A 21,350-nucleotide genomic window follows, 5' to 3' on the forward strand; every position below is an offset into this window, starting at 1 on the left:
TCTTTTACATACAGGGGAGACCGGGGCAGAATTAGCCACGTATAGTATTAGATAGTGGCATCTTATAGTTTATCTTCGAAAGAATATTGAGGAAACCACTGTTTATTCTAAACTTCCCTTACTATTCATTGAAATATTTATCAGCCTCATACAAACATTTTTTGTACAAATTATACGCAATGATAAATTTCATTTAGTGGCTAATCTACTCCGGTTTCCCCTAAGTGTAAGATATAGTACTAGATTTTCCTTTTAAGATACTAAAGAGCGAAAGAGCTGATCTGATTAGATTAAAATGCTTTTAATAATGGTGTAGAAACAGAAATTAAAAAAAGAGGCTTAATATTAAATAAGAAAAAATAAAAAAAATAATGGTGGAAAGAGTAATAAACTACAGTTTTATTGAGGTTATTTTAATACTTGTTATTCTTAAAATTCTAAAATTATTGATTCTATATGACCATAATATGAGCTGCATACCTAAGGTATAGGCCATATGGCTAAATCTCTTGAATTTCTCAGTATTTGATATCACGGGTAAATGATTAATTAAATTCCGAAGAACCAATAACATTTCTTTAGATTTAAAATTTTGAGACCTTCTGGAACTGGAAAAAATCTCTATCTGAAGATGGAAGTACCTTAGGTAGGGGGTATCGCCTTAGAAGAGGTAAAGCCTATTCGCACTTTACCCTCCTAATATTTTGCAGATTTTGAATCTTGATTCTAATAAACGTGTTCGTTATTCTCGTATTATCTCGCCGAGGATTATAAATGACGCAATTTTATATAGAATTTAAGAAAAAAATTCAAAATTAGAATGATAAATCAATTCGTTTTGAAGAAAAATCATGCCTAGAAAACATAAATCCTCGATTATTCATTGTCCTTATCTAAATGTTCTTTTGGTTTATCTTGAAGTATTGAAAATAATTTAAATTTAAAGTAAAGATTTAAGGCGTCTACACATTGGGAGCAATTTTCGTCAAAAATTACGTTTTAGACAGAAATTTGACGTTTCCCCCTACAACGCTGCAGGGAATTTCCTTCAAAAAAGCAATTTTTGACAAAAATTGCTCTCAATGTGTAGAGGCCATAACTCTAAAAATAAATAAAGGTATATAACTGACCTTATCCTTTATATGATGGATCTTAGAAGTTACTTCTTGATGACATTTTTCTCAAGGATATCACACCTGGATAAGGAGTTTTTCTTTTATTACAAGTTCATATTGGAAAATTCAAAAATGCTTTTGTTGCCATCTGTGGGGCTTTTCCCCAAAACCATCCATTTTGGAGTTGCGCGAACACAACCCAAAAATCAGCCCCATTTTGGGGAGCTTTAACATCGAATATCAAGTTTTTCGCAATGTAGAAAATCAATACTTAGCTCTGTGACGTCAAGAGGACGGCATACACCACAAAAGTCATCAAAAAAGTGATTTTCAGTGAGAAAATTTGAGCTAGAGAACAATTTTTGTGTAATTCTGTGATTTGTGGTTCATGATATCTTGCAGAAATTCATGGGGAAAGTGTTGCAAGAATGATGGGAAAAATGTGAGAAAATGAGGGGGCGACGGTGAGAATGTCGCGTTTGTGCATTGGTGGAAAATTAGGTGAAACTCACACACACACACTCATAGTTGGAGAAGAGATATATAGCCACCGAAAAAAAAAGTTGCTGAAGAAGACTTTTGCCTCAATTGCTGGGAGCTTTTGGTGGTGGAAAAGGCAATTTGTGAAAATTTTGATTTGCAATTCGGGCAGTGCTGTGTGTGGTGCTCCTTGTGCATCTGACGCAGTCCCAAAGCTGAGGGTACAGAGTGTGAAAAAGTGGCCGTAGTGGTGGCAGAGGTTACAGTGAAAAATCGGGGGCTCCATCTTGGTGTGATTTTTTTTTCGGTGTGAATTGTGTGGGATTCTTTTGTCTGTTTTTTTTTTAGAGAAATCAAAAATTAGTGAGACTTTTTGTGTTGCCAAAATGGAGTTTGTGGGAAAATTGGGTGATCTGAGAGAGTTTTGTGGATGGAAAAATCATCTGGTAGATTGAAGTTTTCCCACCCATTGGACGTCCTTCCTGTACTCTGTCATCGCAGAGAGGAACAAGAAAAAAAAAGAAAAGTCTGGTGAAAGCTGTGCGCGTGTGTGTGTTTGAAAAGCCCCCCCTCAGTGTCGATTGTTGGAGAAAAGAGTGATAAATTTGATTCGAAAAAGAGGAGAGGATAGATAAGCATGGAGCTTTTCGATGAGGGCGCCTGGTGGTTACCAAGCAATACATTTGCCCTGGCCATCAGAGTGATTGGCGTGATGCTGGTGGCTGGATGCGTTTGAGGACAAGTGAATGGTGTCTGGGGGGCATCTCAGAGTGCCATCCGTGTTTCTGGGATATGGTGAGAAAGAGGAAGAAACACGGACATGATGGAAAAGCGATGACAATGCCCATCGCCATATTTTTACTGGCCCATGGATTTCTCACCTGCTGAGTTGGAAGTTCTGGGTTCATAGCTGGACACAAGCTCAACAATTTTTGGCTGCACCAGCCACACAGCACCTCCCCCCAAAAAAAATCTCCTTATAACCAACAATTGCATCTCACTAAAGTGTTCTATTCTTCTGTTACCATCGAGTGTTGTGTGTGTGAAGAAATTTGTGCTACGGAAAAATTTCCCATTTGTTTTTTAGCTATAAAGAAGGGAAATTTGCAAGAGGGAGAGACAAAAAGCCTTTCATGCTGAAGAGATTGCAGAAACAAGTGCTTTTCTTCACAAAAAAATTCAGCAAACATCAAAAGCTCCAACAATCTTCTTTCTAGGTATATAATTTACAATTTGTCTTTTTCCTATTCGTACTTTGGAAAATTTATCTCCATTTACCTCAATATTTCTTTTGTTGCAATGAAAAATCCAACGTGACTTTGGGGAAAATGGAATAGGGCATCCAGATGAATCTAAGAGTTGTATGCCATCTGTCCCTTTCGGAAAGTAGGTTAAAACTCTGGATGACTTGCCTTAATGATTGGGCTTTCTTTTAAAAGGGATTCCTTAGAATCTCAGCTTTTGTGATCCGATATGAAATCCGACCTCATCCGATCAGGCCCAAACTTTAAAGTTTAGACACTTGAAATGAAAGTGAAAAAATAATTGTAAAAAAGAGACTCTGTGAAAGAGCTTTTCTTTTCTAAAGTTCTACTATAAAGGCTAGTAATTAATGGTAAGACAGCGATAGACATTGTGAATATTTAAAATTTAAAACGCATTATTTTGTAATATAATAACCAAAGCTTAGGGGAGACCGGGGCAGAATTAGCCAGCAAATGAAATTTTTGATTGCGTATAATTTGTACAAAAAATGTTTGTACCAGGCTGAAAAATATTTCAGAATAGGAAGGGTTTATTTCGAATAAGTAGTGGTTTCCTCAATATTTATTCTAAGACCGGCTATAACATCCCACTGTTTAATACCATGCGTGGCTAATTCTGCCCCGGTCTCCCCTATATGACAAACAGGATCTATCTAAATCAAATATTATATTCACTGATAAACGATAGAAAAGGACTGGAAAAAGTAAACATCATAAACATATACGATTTTCGTTAATTATTATTATTATTATTATTACTAGTCTGTGACGTCAGATATATCCTATCCCTAGACTATATGACTCAAAATATATTTACAACGTATCGTAAAATTAAACGGTATACATACATCATACTTTTGAATAATAACTGAGGACTAAGGACCTCAGAAACCTTTTAAGCACGTAGGGGGAAGTGGGTCACCTTTGAAATTGGGATTTTTCACTTAATTTTAAATAAAATTTAGCCTTATCGTGATATAATTTAGCTTCACAACCATATTATGAAGCTAAATTACACGATGATATGGCTCAATTCCACTTAAACATAGGAGAAAGATCCTAATTTCAAAGGTGTCCCACTTACCCCTAAAGTAGTACCAAAAAAGCAAATTAGCTGCCTTATGCAAACATAGAACTGATGCTTTGGCAAGCTTTTTAATGCACTTTTAAAATGCTTAAAATAAGAATTTTATCCTGAAATTCCTGTAGAAGGTCTTAAGCCCTTTGCTTTTAGTAATCTCCATGATGGAACTAAGAGCACTATAAGCAGATTATGAGAATCTCGGTTATAACACCTTATTTAGAGAATTCTACAAGACTATATTAAGAAAAAGAATGCTTCTTGAGTATTTATTACCTAAAGACTTACTTAGAAAAGTAAACACCAAAGGCTTTTACACTATTGAACGGAACTGAACGAACTGAAGCTTAAGTGAAACTAGGGAAGTAGTAAACACGGTTACTGAGTTTTATTTTTACACTAGTTGGACTTACGGTCCAGGAACACCTGTACAGCAGGGACCAATTCGAAAAGTAAAAAAATGAGGGGGGGATATTAGGGTGAAAATGTGTACACCACTTCCAGACACTTCCACAATTTGAGAGCCCTTTGCACTTCCAGCATTTTGGAAGACTCCCGAAAAAGCTGCAATACTTCCAGCACTTCCAGCACTTCTTGCACTTCATGCACTTCTCATACTTAGAAATCTGTAATTTATTCAATATTATGAAAAATCTCATTTAAAAACTTAAAAAATTCTCAAGAGATTTATTTTTACGTATATTTTTTAATATTTTGCTTCTATTTTGAATTTCTAGCGGTAGATTGTCTTGCATTTTAATATTATCTGTGTAATGAAAGACACATTTTTCATAAATAATAAATATTGTGAATAAATTTTTAAACTTCAAAAGAATATTTCGGTAGCGAAATTACAACAAAAATTAAGCCATAATAAATTTTAGCTGTATTTATTCCGCTTTGTTATCATAACCGGACTTGTAAAATGTCAACTAACTTTTTCGAATTAAACAGAGAAGACTTTATTTTCGGATACTCCCACTTCCAAAGACTTCCAAGCACTTCATTTTCAGTTGTACACCACTTCCGACCCTAATATCTTCACCTTGTTAAAAAAATTAATTAATGCATTTAATAAAATGCAAATAATATTATGCTTTTTCATTAATATTCCCATTTTTATAAGGATAGATGGTTAAAAATCCGTCGTAGAAGCAACCTAGGATACATTAAACTAACATAAATAATAGAGAACCGGCGAACGTCGGGGGATGGGATAGCTTAGAAAAACACGATTCTTCCCAAAGCTTTCGGCTCGAACTCCAAACCTTCCTCAGTGGTCAAATCTAGAATTTTCTTGCTTTGCCAATTGGTCTGGGGTTTCACAGAGCATGGGATTTGGGGCTCTGCACTTTGAATTCTTGATATCTTTCTTAATTATAGCCTTTTAAAGATTTTTCTTGTTGTCTTTGATATGGATTTCTTTACATCCCATGGCGCTCTAAGGCAAGATCCTAAATTCGTTACAGCCACCTTGCCTTAGGTCAGCCCAGAGACTAACATTGAATTTTTAGAAAATCGATTTCTCGGTTCTAGTGCCTTTACCGGTCGTCATATAAAGTTTCTATGTTTTAAAAAATTATACCATTTAACAAAACATTTTTAAATTAATATCCAGGATCAAATTTTGACGATTAAGAAGCGTATTAACACCTATTTAAAGGTTAATTTTTTGATTTATTTTTTCTATGTCAATTAAAAAAAACTTGTTGGAAATTCAACTTTTTTATTAGATATATGATAGCCTTAAATATAGCATTGGGTAGTTTCACACAGTTGAACTTCTTTCAGGACTCATTTGTTAAACGAATATGAACCATATTCAAGTAACTATGATGCGTTTGTTAATTATTATGTTAATAATTATTTTTTAAGAAGTTGAAACACGGGATTTTGACCTTTGATCTTCTCCTCCTTTATTCCTTGGCTAAGGCCACTATTTCATTGGCCGAAAATCATTATATATTAAAAAATATTTTTTTTATTCTAAAAATATTTATTTCTGAAAGTAAAGCATGCGTGAAACTACCCCATCTTCCCTTATATTGAGTAAATTCTATCTGTTCCGTCTATTTTTTGTTAATCTTGGATTCATTCGTTCAAAAAATTAACTTTTTATAATTAAACTTGCAAACGATCTGAATTCCAAATATTCTCATCTCGATATTGGGTAAAAGAATCTCAATCACCGTATAAGCTTATTTGAGCCTATCACTGCTTTTTTTTGGGGTGTGTATGTGTAACTGTGGAGTGTTTATATTTCTATAAAAAGAACATGGAAAAAGCTCCTCTTCTTGCACTCTATCCCGCAAGCATCCAACTGCTTGGATATATATATATAGTCTCGAAAGCACTCGTAAGGAGCTTTTCTCCCAACTCCAACGGTCTTTTTTTAATACATATTTTTTTTCTCTTCTGTGTCCCTCTTTTCTGCACAAACACGCGCAGGGCACTCGGTTTGAAGTGAAGTGGATGAAATTATTGGTGAAAATGGTGTTATTTACTCACCAACAAAGTGTGATTGTTACTATCGGAAATTATCAAATGATTTCCCATGCTTTTCGCCCAGATATATTGGGTTAGCTTTACTGAAGAGGATGGGGTACCCAAGAGGTGGAGATATAGCTTACTCTTCAGGGAATCAGTGCGATGGGAAATCACTATAATTGTGTGACTCGATAGAATCCATCGTGTGCGTCTTTCTTGGCTGTAATTCAATCAATTCGGAACTTTTCTCCTCTTCTCCAAGCTCACATCCATTTTTACATTCTCTATCTTCATCATCATCTATAAATAGGGCCTATTTGTTTCATGGAATTGTATGCAATACTGAATTATTTTTGCGTACATTTCTGAGAAATTTTTCATCAAAACAATTTCATTGTAATCCCCAAAAGTGAAATAAAATTGGATCTCACAGATATTTTAATTGACTTCTTTATTGGAGAAAAATTGGGACTGTAGTATGAAAATATATTTAATAAATGAGAAAAAATCTTGAAAAATATTTTTTGCAAAAATTGATTAGAATTTGGTTAAGAGCTTTTACCAAAATGTGAGGTTATGTAGGAGGTAACCTTAAAATTATGTCTTATTCATGAGAGATTGAAGTTCTCTCTTATGGTGTCTATACACTAGAAGCAATTTTCGTCAAAAATTGCCTTTTTTAAAAGATTCTGACGTTTCTGCCTACAAGGATAGAGGAAATTAAAAAAATAAAAATGAAATTAAAATGGCATTTTTTAAAGAAATTGCTCCTAGTGCGTGTATGAACTTATGTACATAAACTCCGATAGAGTCAAATATACGGAAAGATTATTACTGAACGAGAGGAATCGGACTCACCCGAGCCATAAGGGGTCAAAATTGAATTGTCAAATGGCCATATCACTGGTTTTAATTCGATAATCGAAAAGTCGATTTTCCAAAATTCGATGTTGAATTTGTTTGTTTTGTATGCATAATTTTCTTCTGCGAATGCATTAACCTGTAGCTCTGTGGAATGATCAGTGATAAACTGTCAAAATTTGTGAACGATTCAGTAAAGTGATTGCAAAAGAGATTCTGTAACATCGGGCACGAACAGTGTCAACACATCCAATAGAGTCAATATCAATATGCCTGGAAATAATTAGTTAAATCTATCGAGGTCACACTGTATTTACTCAAAGACAAAAATTGGACATTTTCGTAAATCAATTAATATTGGATCAGAAACATCCTCCCAAAAAATATTTGGAAATAAAAATAGTAATTTTTTACTATTACGTATTTTAGGTTTAAAATTGTTTAATGTTGTCACTATACTATTCTCTACACATAGAGGGAAGTGGGGCACCTTTGAATTAGGGTTTTTCTCGTATGTTTAAGTAGAACTCAGCCATATCATAATGTAAGCTTTTCAATCTGTTTGTGCACCTAAATTGTATCACAATAAGGCTCAATTTTATTTAAGAATAGGTGAAAAATCCAAATTGCAAAGGTGCCCCACTTTCCCCTGTCGCAGCGACACCTAATTCTTAATATCAAAAGTTCAGGGTGATACTACTGGAGTCCGTAGTGTAAATAATAGCTGTTAATTCTATTGGACATTGACTCTATGGAGGTTCCACTGTACAACATATTACTGGTTCATTGGTTTATTTCTTCTACTGTTTGTACAATATTTGAAAATAAAAATAGGAGGTGCTAAAGGCAATTTCATTCATCTGCCATTCACGTGAAGAAAATCAAACTTTTTTAAGACCTACTATTCAAATATTAACATTAAGTTCTATAGCAATGACGATATCTGGGTGGTCATTAATGTTTTAACGTTGAACCTCTTACCCTGTGTCAGATGGATTGGGTGTGACTTTTAAAAATGCATCCTGTTTTGTTATTGTTTGTAAAGTAGAACGTTCAATTGAATTCAGTTCAATTTAATTTATTTAAAATTATCTGTTCTCTAAACAGTTACTTGCCCTACACAATAACTTACAACGAGGCGGTAATGGAGGACATATGAATTACGAAAACTCCCAATTTGTTATCGCTAATTTTACAAGAAAGCCAACAACATGACCTCTATTTAACAAGACTTTTTGTTAATCCTGATATTGTGTACAAAAGTAACAATTTTTAACAAACATTTGCAAATTTTTACAAACTTTTTTATTATCCTTTATCTCGTGATAAAAAATCTATAATAATTTGATATTTAATATTAGTGAAATACCGCCGATTTTTGACATTTTATTTAATAAAATTTGTCTTTAAAATTTATAAGAAATTTTTGTAGAGTCTATCATTCTTATTGGCAATAAGAATTTAATTTTGACTCAATGTGTATTGTCAATTTTAATTTTGACGTAACGTCCAAATTAAATTTGACATTATTTTATTGATAACTTCACTATACAGTAGACTCTTTCTCAATTAGGCATATGGGGCAAAATGTCATCCAAATTATCGAGAGATTCGGGAGTCAAAGTGATTGTAAATTCCACAAAAAGCGCTCAATTGTAATGAATCACGATAAAAGAAGAGGAACTAAAGGAAATTCGAGGAAATTTTCTATAAAATGAAACGTGAAAATTGTCAACAAATTTTTTCACCCGATTGAAAATAAGCCGATTGAGCGAGAGTCCACTGTATATATTAAACACGAAAGAAGGTTGCTAAGTGCACTTTTATTTGAGTCTTTCGCAAAGCTTTTTAATATAATACTTTCGGGATTAAAGGAATCCTACCAAATCTGTGGACAAATCGTCATCGTCCATTGCCGTCTTAGCACTAATGGCCAAAATTATATACCAACAATAAACAACCAAAAGAGCTTTTGAAAAAGCTCTTTCATATGTTATTTTCTCCAATTTCTCAAGAAATTCTTCATATATATTTTTAAAAATATTCTTGTAAACCATAAACTTCAGTGGAAAATGATTCTTCAATTTGAACTTGCCCTGAAATATTTCGCGTAACTTTTCATAACTTGAGTAAATATTCATACAAATTCTGTATTGAATCTTTCTATAAATATCTATGAGACAGTACTTTGTGGGTGGGCTTTGGGGTGTTCCTGGGTTGGTTGGGGGTGACTATTGAAGAATGAGTGACCGGTAAAAGGTTAATAACGTTTATAGTACCTAAAAGAGGGTGGTTACCTCATACATTCTCATCCTTTTTGCTTTTCCTTTTGCGCACGGGAAAATTCACGCACGACAAAGGGAGCTTTTTCCCTTTTCCACAATCGCATTTTCTGGTGTATCGATGGAAAATTGTTGCGACTTTGGAAAGGAAAAGTGGAGGAGAAGAGAAAATGAATGGGGCGGTAAATTATCCCACCCATCTTTTTCTGCAATATTTGCAAAACTAGTCAGAGGTAGGGGATGTAAGAGCACGCCGCCGACCTCATTTTCCAACCTAATGGATTTCTTGCAGTGCAACTGCTGAAACGCATGGCAAAAGACACAAAAAAAGCACAGATATACTCGGGAAAATACATTTAGCATGCTCTACATAGTCTACAATTAATGAGGATTCACAGAATTAGGAGTCGCGATTCTATGCCCTGAGTTTGTAACCCTTTAGCGTCTGCACAAAAACGGGGTGGTTTTATCAATTTTTGGTCAATGCACTTTTGGCTTCTAGACTTTATGCTCTAGCGAGAAAATCGGAGGTTTTCATGAATTTTTTAAGGCTGGGTGTTGTGTGTTTTTGGCACCAACTCACAGACATAAGGTTGCGAATTTTTCATGAAAATATCGTCGAGAAAAATACTTAAGTGGAAAATTGAAGAAAATGTCCGCTAGATAAATTTAATTTACTAAGGGTCATTCAAAAGTAAAAGTAAATATCTGAAACCGTTTAGTCTCTTGTATTCGAGTCAAGAGAAATTAGATTTGGTTGTTATCTTTGCTTATTTTTGTTCCTGATTGAAGATAGTAAATTTTCTTAATTCTTAGCCATTAACCTTTTCTGGATTGTAAGATATCCAGCAAGTCAAATTTCATTCAACCTTACTTTTTTCAATGGTGTAATTCCTCAAAAATAAGTTAATGGTGAAAAAGCTTTTTATGATACAAAAGGAATTAGCAATTAGTATTTGAAAAATTGATTTGGAAAATCACAAATCAGTATATCGCTATCAGTATATTAGTATATATTCCGCGATTTTAGTGGCACTTACCATTTGGGAGTTTTGAAGTCATTTGATGAATAATTTTTCTGATTTTATACAACTTTATAAAACATATTTAAGAGTTTTGAGAAAAATTGAAAATTTAAAAAAAAGTACAGTGTTTTTGTGCAGTACGTCATTATTACACTGAGAGAAAAAGTTAAAATAACATTCCGGAAATGTTTATTTTACCGTGCAGTATTGATCCGAAATCGGTGTAAATATTACCCTATTTAGGTGTATTAGGGGTTAAAGTAACTCTGTTTCGTGTTGTTTCTACCCTTAAAAAGGTGTAAAATTAACATTAAAAAATGTTGATATATTTTTACACCTAAAAAGTGTTAAAGTTATGTGGAAAAAAGGTTAATCGCACTCCCGTTTTTTTCTCAGTGTATACTTAAAATTTTTGGGGATTAGACTCAAATTTTTCATAAATGTGATAGCATAGATATGCAATGGCATAGATTAATTCAAGAACATTTTCTAACAAATTATAAATTGAAAGAAAATAAATTTTGTAGTTAATTATCATTTTATCTAAGTTGTGTGTATGATGCAAGTATGCCACTCTTTTATCAATCTTTTTGAGAAAATCTCGGAAACGAGACTTATGCAGCAAACAAAAATATCTAAAATTTAAGAAAATCTTCAGTATAAACGTTTTGAGATAAAATTTAATCCTGAAAGTGCATAAAATTCTCTCGCTAATTCTGTATTAATCGAAAAATTCTAAAAATGCCACTCATATTGCGGAGGTGCGATGTCTATGTTTGGATTGCAAAAGTCATATACTATATCGGATTATCTTTCTAAAGTGTCATAGAATTAAAATATATATATATTTAGCTTCAAAGGTCTATTGAAAAAATATAGATTAGAACCATATTTAAAAAATTTAATAAATTAAGACAAACTCTAACACTAAAAAATCCTAAACTAAAATTTTAGTTATAGAGGTTTTCGGACATAATACCCTATACAGTCTTTAGTACCCTACACAGACTTACAGCTTAAGCCGAGAGATAGCTTAGTGGGAAGCATGATGGAAATGCAGCCTAATCATTATTTTGGTTATAATTACGTTAAGCCGTCTCTTTGGCTTAATTTGTAAGAGTTATAGGTGTATCCAGCACGTAAGGCTTAGCCATTTGTTTTAAGTTTTATAAATTTTTATCAATAAAAATTTATTGAAAAATGTTTACTTAGGATTGGACTACAATAAATGACCCATTAAATCCTGAAAAGCAAAAATAGCTTGTTATTTAAGATTTTGAGCATTAGTTTTTGTTTGCAAAAAAAAGCTATAGGAAAGAGTGGGACCAACCCCCTGGCAAGTAGCCTGAAATTTGAAGCCACTTTCTCATACTTCGATTTAAATTTATATGGGATTTTTTGCATTCGCTACAGTTATGCTAAATATTTAAAAAGTGAGAAGTTTTTCCGTATTATAAGATACCTTTCCGTATGGAGGGATAAATATACTAAATTTTTGTTTAAATAATTTTTTTCCTCTGAGCACTGTAAGCTGAGTCCGAGATCAATTTAGGAAATTGGCTTCAAATCGGAACTTGCCAAGGGGTTGAGTGGGACAGTTTCGCTCAGTTCAAGTTTTATTCAAGATTAATTTGTTAATCGAATATGAATCATATTCAAACTAACTATGAGGAAAGATAGATTCTCTTGGATCACTATTTAAAAATAAACAATATAACAAAATTTCTTAATAATTTATTTATTATTCCAAATTATTCCAAGCTTTAAGGCTCTGTAAGCACTTTGTCTTTGAACACTTCATATTTTTCCCATATTTCTTTAATGAATTACCCTATTTTTTCAGAAAATGTGTGACTTGAGGAGACTGACTTTTACAATGATTACAATATATATTTGTTACTTGGTCAGATTCATTAAAATAATATGGGACGAAAAATATAAAGTTTTCGATGCAAGAGCGTGTACGAAGACTGAACGCCTTCCCATATTTGCGAAAGTAACTTATCTATGAAACTACATCACTTCTTATATTCGGAATAATTTAGTAATTCCTAATTTCCTAATTATTCTCGCTTGAAGGGTAATTGTTATTTAAAAAAAATTTAAAGCTATGATTGAAGTTCTTGGTTCCGGACAAATATAGCTGTAGAGCTAGATGTTTGTGTAAATGATTATACAATTTAGCATATACATATAAAATATTCTGTTTGTTTCTAAGTTATAATTTTATTTTATTTTTTTTTGCAAATAAATATCTTTTATTGATTTGATTGAATAAGATATCTTACAGAATCAAATTTTCAATTTCAAATTTAATTTGAATTTTTGAATTTGAATTTTATTCATGCACAAAAATATAAGGTACTTACATAGGACTATATTATAAATATTATCTAAATAGTAATATAAATTGAGTTTGTATCTAATTCGGAAAATTCTAATTCCTTTAAAATCTTTAAAAGCTTCTACACATTGAAAGCATTTTCGTCAAAAATTGCTTTTTTTGAAGAAAACTACTATTGCAATGCTGTATGTAGAAACCTCAAAATTCTGTCAAAAATGCAATTTTTGACAGAAATTTGAAAATTTCTCCCAACATCTAGGGGGAAGTGGGGCTACTTTGAGCTGCGGGGCTAGATTGTTATACGACTTATTCGCCTATTTCTAAATGAAGCTGGTTTTTACAATTATTTTATTTAGATCCACAATTACTTTGTCTATCCAAATTACAGCATGTTTAAGACCAGTTTCCATTAATAGTATGCGAAAAAATCGTATAACAATGTAGCCCCACAGCTCAAAGTAGCCCCACTTCCCCCTAGAAGCCTTAAGAATATTTGAATATGGAATAAGAATATAAGAATATGGAATATTTTTTAAACATATTTCAAATACTTATATAACTGCATTCTATGTAGTTTACAAGAAGTAAGATTTCGAAGATTTCCCTCTTCAGGAGTTCCATGTGAAAATTTTGTGCTCAATAAAATAAACCCAACACCACTTAATTCATTCAATCACAACACCTGAAACTTGGGTGCAACAGAAGCGATTTTCACGAAAATTTAACCCATAGAGAAGTGAAGTTTCCATTTCCCTCTTGCTTAGTGTTTTCATGTGAATCCCACATTTTCCTTTGTGCACTTTTGTCTCGAGAGCTTTCCACCGAACTTTCCCACTCTGGTGGCCGATGAGGTTTGCCAGGTGAGGAAGGGAGAGAAAGGTGCACTATAGACCACCGGGAAGGAAAGACACTCCCTTTTCGGTGGAGCGGAAATTGCAGCAGGAAATCGAATAATGAGAAAGAAATTGCTACAACAAAAGATTCTCCTGCATTTTCAAACCAAATGTTTAAATTTCTTACCCACCACAGAATTATTGCAGAAAACTTTCCCACTTTATACTGCCTTCTATTTGCCATCTGCATACGGAGTTCAATGTACGAATTTTCCCTTTTTCACCATCAAATGGAGGCTCCCCAACACACAACTGTGCCCCTTTCGTTGCTGCGCCCCTTCCTCAAGAGCCTGGCGAGAAAAACCCCAAAAAGAAATTTCCACACGAGACGAAGGAAAGTTTTTGGGACAATTTTGCCCCCAAGAATAACAGTTGAGTGGAAAAATACAATTTTCCAGGATTTATCGCATTTTGGCAAACTCTTTTGGATTTACATGATGGAAAAAGTATTTTGCATGTTCTGGCAGAGAAGGAAAAAATCATTTTGAATTACATTTTCTGCATAAGTTTTCTTAATATACTTTCCAGAAGATGTTACTGCCTCACTTTGGGAAATTCTTAGATTGAGCTTACTATTTATGTTAAATAATTTGTGAATTGAACGCCAAAATTATTGATATATTACGATATTTATTAAAGTTTATTACAAAGACCGTAAAATTATTTCAAATCTTATGTTGCACGTACACGTCTTTTCATTTTAGTTGAATTAATACAGAAAAAATATTTTGTAGAATTGTTCGTAAATATTTGTGAATTCCTATTGGGGATTTATAAAATGCTCGTAAATCCCATTATGCCCGACGCACAATAACTTTTGTTTTGTAAACATGTTTTTGACATTTCAATGAGAGTGAATGAAATCGAGATCTAGTAATCTCGCTCTCTCTCATATAAAATTTTGAAAACATATTTACAAACGAAAGTTATTGTTCGTTGGGCATAACCCACAAAAAAAAATTGTGAAAGTTTGTATTTTTTCACAAACATTGTTCGTAACATGATCACTTGACGAGCATTTTCGTTCTTTTACAAACATTTGTCCGTACATTTTTGTTTGTTTGACAAACTTTTACAAACATTTCCTTATGTGTTTACGAACATTTACGAACAAATTTTTGTTAAAGAACATAAGATGCTCAAGAGACAAACAAAGTTTATAAAAAAACTACGAACTTTTACGAATATTTCGTAAATCGATTTACGAAATGTTCGTAAAAGTTTCTTTTGTTCTCGCTCGTCAAGTGATCATGTTACGAACAATGTTTGTAAAAAATTACGAACATTTACGAAGACGAAGAAGTTCGAAGTTACGAAATTACGAAGAAGTTCGTATTTTTTTACAAACATTGTTCGTAACATGATCAATTGACGGGCACTGTTTGTTCTTTTCACAAACAGAAATTCTCAAACATTTATAAACAATTTTGCAAATAATAGTATATTTCTAAATTGCACCGCATGATTCAAATCAGTCATATTAACAAATTATTACACGGATTGTAAAGTGTGTATTCTTGGGACAGGATTTATACATTACTTGATTTGTTTAAAAAGGCATTTTGTTTAAAAATAACTTTTAAATTTACCTATTTTCAGTATATTATTTAACTATTTGTAAATTTCGTTTTTTAAACTTGTTACCGATACAAACCGGTAAACAAACCACATTCACCAACATCAAACCGTAAAAGATATCAACTTATGATCTTCGGTGATTTGGTTTATTTCGAAAACGGCCCCAACGATTTCTTTTATTTTCGGATATGTTTTAAAGGTAGCCCAAGCCAGTATTCGTCCATAAATACTTATGACTGGAAAATTCGTACTTTCGAATTTTTATAAAATAAAGTTTAACCGCTCTGGGCAACCTATTTTTCAACCGATTAAGTCAAATTTGAATTTTTTAAAAAGCTTAAGAACTTGCCAATGTGATTGCAATGCTCTAAAAGTCACACGATCCAGAAGCACGATATTTACAACCAATTTTTCTTTTCTGGAACGGTTTTCTAGTGATCTATGAAACAGCTTCAATCGGTACGCCTGTATACAACACCCAAAAAAAATACTAAAGGGACAATTCACGTAGAGTCAGGAGCCTCTCGACATTTCATTTTTCCATACGTTTTTGCATAGAGGTACTGAAGACTATTGGCAAGTTTTTTCCTAAAGAGAATTGACTTATCATTCTGATGTATATGGAAATCGTGTATTAAAAGCTATCTAAAAATACATATATCATAATGTTCGCCAAAGTTATACGAGAACTACGAGCAAATTAGTTTAATTCGCGGTGCAATAGCTGCAAAATTTTTACAAGGAAAAGCGAAAAATAGCTTCACTTTCTGTTAGGCTTGATGGTCCCCTGCCTAGAGCACTACCTCATGATTCCTTTTCTTACCCTCTACACCAATGGCCCTCACATCCTGGCCTTGGTCTCTTGTTTCAGTATAATTTCTCATTTGATTCAAATAATTTCTAAATATTGTTACGATTTTGTATGCGATTTTTTCACTTTTACTTTATAATTCTTGCGAGCAATGTATATAAAAATGCAACCATAGAGAGTGAGAGAATTTAAGTAGACTTTCCGGATTTGTCCCTGCTTGACCATGGGGGATCTCTGAAAGATCCACCCCGAAGTGAGGGAGAATTTCCTTAACCCTGGTGTTCAAAGCGCCCATCTGGCCTCGGGAATTAAAGAAAAATGTATCAGTGAAGTAATAAAAGTCTACAAGAAGAATCCCGGTGTTTTTCCTAGACTTGAAAGCTTATCTTTGCTCTTTTTTCGGTCGTGAGTTAGTTGAGGGCAGGGGGGTGACATTAGCTCTGAGAAATGCGACCAGTTTTAGTGTAAATTTTTTCCCGTTTTCGTACAAATTTCACGAGATATCTCCGAAACTATGCAGGTTGCCAATTTGGGGTTTTCGGTTGCCTATTCTACATTAAATTCACTTTTATTTTGTATTTGTATTATTTGCTAATTCATTCTACAATGGCAGAAAACAGCTAATAAACTCAAAAAGTTTTTTCGGCACGCTAGAAACATATGGGAAACATAGGAAACATCATGCCCCTGTTTGAGGGTGATTTCGAGGGGTTTGAAGATTCTATCTTACCTCAGAATCGTAACAATGTGTTTAAAAAATTTTCTGTATAATGCTTTTTTTGTAGTTTATATAGCCTTTGAAGAAATTTGCTGGTATTCTTTGCATTTTATCGATCGTTTCGCTCTGGAGGTTGGTCAGCAACGCTAAGATGGCGCTGGCCACAACTAAAGTTCAAATTGTCTCAATCGAAATGACAAATATATAAAATATAATACAGTGTTTTGACAAAAGTGGGCGCGGTCATCGTCAAGTCGTGATTGACGAATTTTTCATTTGCTCGCCTTTTTCACTTTTCTTTTCTTAGCATTTTTCTTAAATTCCTTTAAGAGGCGTGGCTTAAATTCTATTCACAAATGTTTTCTGGCTCTACCCTCCGGATGTAATCATTCCATGTCCTGAAAATGTATCATGATCGTCATATCTAACACAAAAAAATGCAACAAAAGGAATTGTTAGTCTTAATTCTTGAAGGGGGCGTGGCCTAAAATTGCACATGTTAAATCTTTTTTCTCTATTTAACTTCAGGTGCTCCCCCTGGAAGGAGTGGCTAAAGTGAATGTTGGAACAACAACTAAACACACACACCATAAATTGTACAGAAGAATTTGGTACAAATGTCCGAAAAGTGCAGTGATTTTGAGGACTTAGACTCTGTGAATGGACACTATAAAGTACAGGTGGCTAATAGTGTAAGTGTTGCGCATGAAATTGCGCACTTTTTTCCACGACACGCACAAACTATGACCACGGTGGATGTTTGAGAAGAGATTCTTGGTGACACTGTGAGTGTGAGTGGCGAGGAAGAAGGTTACTAAAGTGATACCATTAGTCGAGATGGCAGATATGCCGGATCTATCGCATCTGACCGCTGAGGAGCGTGCCATCATTGAGTCGGTCATGATGCGTCAAAAGCAGGAGGAGGAGCGCGAAAATGAGATCATGAGGTGAGTCATTCAAATTGAACCCTGTAGCCAAAGTCTTTTGTGAAATCTTTTGGCTATGGGGTTACTATATTTTTTTTCCTTGGGGATTTTTGTGGAATTTTCAGACGGAAGCAGGACGAAGTAGCCGTCCTGGAAGATACAATAAGACACAGAGCGGAGCAGCAGAAGAAGGCTGGCGTGGAACTTGATGCCACCTGCCACATTTGCCTCAAGACAAAGTTTGCCGATGGCATCGGACATATTTGTCACTATTGCAGCATAAGATGTTGTGCCAGATGTGGTGGAAAAGTCACCCTTCGGAGTACCAAGGTAAGTTATTGTATCCTGTTTTCACTAAAACTTTGATGCATCATTCCTCCTGTCCAAAAAAAAAAAAAATATGCCTTTACTCCTCCAAGATGATATGAAGAAAGTTCTTCCTGGACGCAATAATGCTATCTGAGGTTTATATGTGGGGTATTTTCATTTTGTGGTGACTTTCCTGGGTGAAAAATTATTCCACATTTTTCTGATCATCACAAAAGCCGAAGGGAGAAAATGTCTTTTCTTTGGGTTTTTCACACTATTTTGTTGCATAATGCAACAATAGGAGGGTTACGTTGAGGAAAAGAAAATGCGGTGTTGATTTTATTGTGTGAGAGATTTTTGCAGCCCCAATGAAAGAAGGGACTAAAGGGAATAGGTGGGACAATGATGTTCAGGTTAATCCTCAAATACAATACCCCGTACAATAACTGTTCCTTAAAAGGGGTATACCTCCACATATTGTGTTGCTCTCATGAAGTATAGCCTTATTGTGAAAATCTCTCAGTTGACGGCATTAAGTGTGAACATCGTGTCACAATAATATGAACGTGGATAGAGATATCACTTGTCACATGATTGACCTTTTTACAAATGGTATGGCTTCAATTGAAAATGCACATGTCAATTGAAAAGTTAATAATTTTCCTTCGTCAATCAAAGAGGAAATTAAAGTTTCCACAGTAGATAGAGGAGTTGAATAAATCAATTGATGCTTGAAATTAGGTACAAAATATCATAAAAAAATTACCTTTTTAAAGTGTTTTGGTTAAAAAAAAAACAAGCAAAAATTTGTCTAAACAACCAAAATATTACACGAAAAAGTAACACTAATCACATTTCAAAATAAAAATCTTAAAACTTTGCCAAAAGAATTCAAAATTTAAAACCAAATGTTGCAGAATTTAGAACATTTTAATGGTTTTCATGGGAGTTCCAATAGCTGCAATTAAATGTGAAAAACAAAATGAAAATTTTGACCACAAATATCTCTAAAGTATTCAAATTCACGTACAAACTATGTATTGTTAGTTTTTAGGTCAGAGAATTATATTCCTTTGCTGTGGTTTTTAAATTATTCATTTCCATTGTACATTTTTTTTTGGATTGTTCATCAGGACGATCAGGACTCTTGATGGAGGCGCCTGGTTTGCCAATAATTTACTCAGCTCTATGAGTTATAATTCTTTCTGTATTTTCCCATTTATACTACCATATTGTGCAAAATTCACTTTTTTAATGGTGTGGGCGTTTTGCTGTTGTATTGGAAACTCATGATAAGCTTTGATTAGCTTGTTGTGGTTGAGATTCATAAGATTAACCACCTCAGAAAGCCCGCCAATTCAATTTAGAGGTCATTTCAATTTATTCAGTCAATGTAGGGTGAATGGAACACCTATTGACACTTTAAGTATTCGTGTCAGAACCTATTGACACCCTACTCAAACTCCATTTAGTTAGATAGAGTAAGTATCTAAGAATAGAATTTACCTCCCAGAAATCAAATCAGGAAAGAATATAAAGAAAAATATTATCAAAATCGACGCGATATCAAACTTTCGTGCATAAATTCGTGCATACATTTTGTATAACTTTCCGTGAAGGTAAAAAATAATTTAAAAAAATGTATTTCTACCTATGTTGGCAGACTAGTCACTAAAAATTCTTATCCTGCAATTATTTTGATATCAATTAATTTTCCAAAATCTCTCAATTCGCGTTTAATGTGTAATGCTGTGGCTACGAATGGATTAAGGGCCATAATATTGCAATGTTCGATGCAAATTTACCTTAAAACACTATTCGCATTGATCTCATGCAAAATTTCAGCTTTTAACTTCTTCTCAGAGAAAAGTTATAATGAAAAAGGTCCTCATTTTGTATGGGGGCTACTGGAAGGAGGGGTGGGGGAAGGAGATATAATCCATAAATAAATAGCTGAAGTCATACATTGACTCCATACCAAATTTTATCATTATCGGTATAGCCGATCTTAAGTAATTCGATGACAAAATAGTATTTTTTCGAAAGGATAAAGTCGTTTTTACAAGGACTCACAATGAATATCGTCCTGAGTGTCGGCAATTTTTCATCCTTTATTATTACAACAGATTCTCTCAAATTCGGCCATTTGAGATCAAAATGTCACCCGAATTAGAGAGGAATTCGGGCGGCAAACTTTTTGAAATGCAAAGATTTTTTCTTCATCTGCATGCACATATTAAGTAAATATTTATCATATTTATCGTAAATTTTATGAAAAACCCCTTAATAATGCAAAGTTTTTTTTTCAAAACTTCGGCAAACTACTGCAAATTTACGGATATTTGCTTCATTCGATAATCAAAATCAAAATTAAAAAATGTCAACAAACATTTTTCGAATTTAACTGCCGCCCGAATTAAAAAGTAGCCCAATCTTAAAAAAGCCGAATTAGCGAGTGTCTACTGTATCTATAAAATTATTCATTATTATGGTTTATTAATTATCAATAAAGCAAAGAAACATGCTTAAAAGGAAAAAAAATCATCAGGAGATAATTGTATTAGGGGTCACCGAAGATCGAAAATTAATATCTCTTACCGTTTAAAGTCCAATGCGGTGACAAGTTGAAACAAAAGCGAATTATAACTGCTTTCTTTAAGTTCGAGCAGTAAAATAAATGAAATCGCTAATGAAAATTTTAAGATATAATAAAAGAATATGATATTGGAGTGCACGGACGAGGTGAGAGATAGTTTCGGTAATAGAACTCACAAGAGGATAGTTTTTAGGTAGGTCATCGAAGACCGGAAATCCATATCTTTAACCGTTTAGGCTTCAAAACGGTGACAAGTTGAGAAAAGCATGTCATATACTGCTCTCCCTTTGTGTTCGAGGAGAAAAGGAAGCCTATCGAACATGCATTTTCCTCGACATTTCATTTTTCCATTCGTTTTTGCATAGAGGTACTGAAGACTATTGGCAAGTTTTTTCCTAAAGAGAATTGACTTATCACTCTGATGTATATGGAAATCGTGTATTAAAAGCTATCTAAAAACACATATTTCATAATGTTCGCCGAAATAGTATAAGAACTACGAGCAAATTTGTTTAAGTCGCGGTGCAATAGCTGCAAAATTTTTACAAGGGAAACTGAAAAATAGCTTCACTTTTTGTT

The 21,350-nt window shown here is 33.5% G+C and overlaps 1 protein-coding gene across 14 annotated transcripts in view; it reads left to right on the forward strand.

Moving 5' to 3' along the window:
* The first annotated feature begins 1,374 nt into the window (after window positions 1-1,374).
* The window catches only part of LOC129799265 (regulating synaptic membrane exocytosis protein 2), a 92,585-nt gene continuing 72,609 nt past the window's right edge, over window positions 1,375-21,350 (forward strand). For all 14 annotated transcript variants that reach the window (XM_055843000.1, XM_055843008.1, XM_055843011.1 and 11 more), the window contains exons 1-3: window positions 1,375-2,812; window positions 17,469-17,887; window positions 17,992-18,196. In XM_055843000.1, the coding sequence (XP_055698975.1) occupies window positions 17,778-17,887; window positions 17,992-18,196 (315 nt within the window). In that variant the 5' untranslated portion in view covers window positions 1,375-2,812; window positions 17,469-17,777. The remainder of the gene's footprint in view (window positions 2,813-17,468; window positions 17,888-17,991; window positions 18,197-21,350) is intronic.

The sequence above is a fragment of the Phlebotomus papatasi genome, chromosome 1, assembly GCF_024763615.1.
Source record: "Phlebotomus papatasi isolate M1 chromosome 1, Ppap_2.1, whole genome shotgun sequence".
NCBI classification, from domain to species: Eukaryota; Metazoa; Arthropoda; class Insecta; order Diptera; family Psychodidae; genus Phlebotomus; species Phlebotomus papatasi.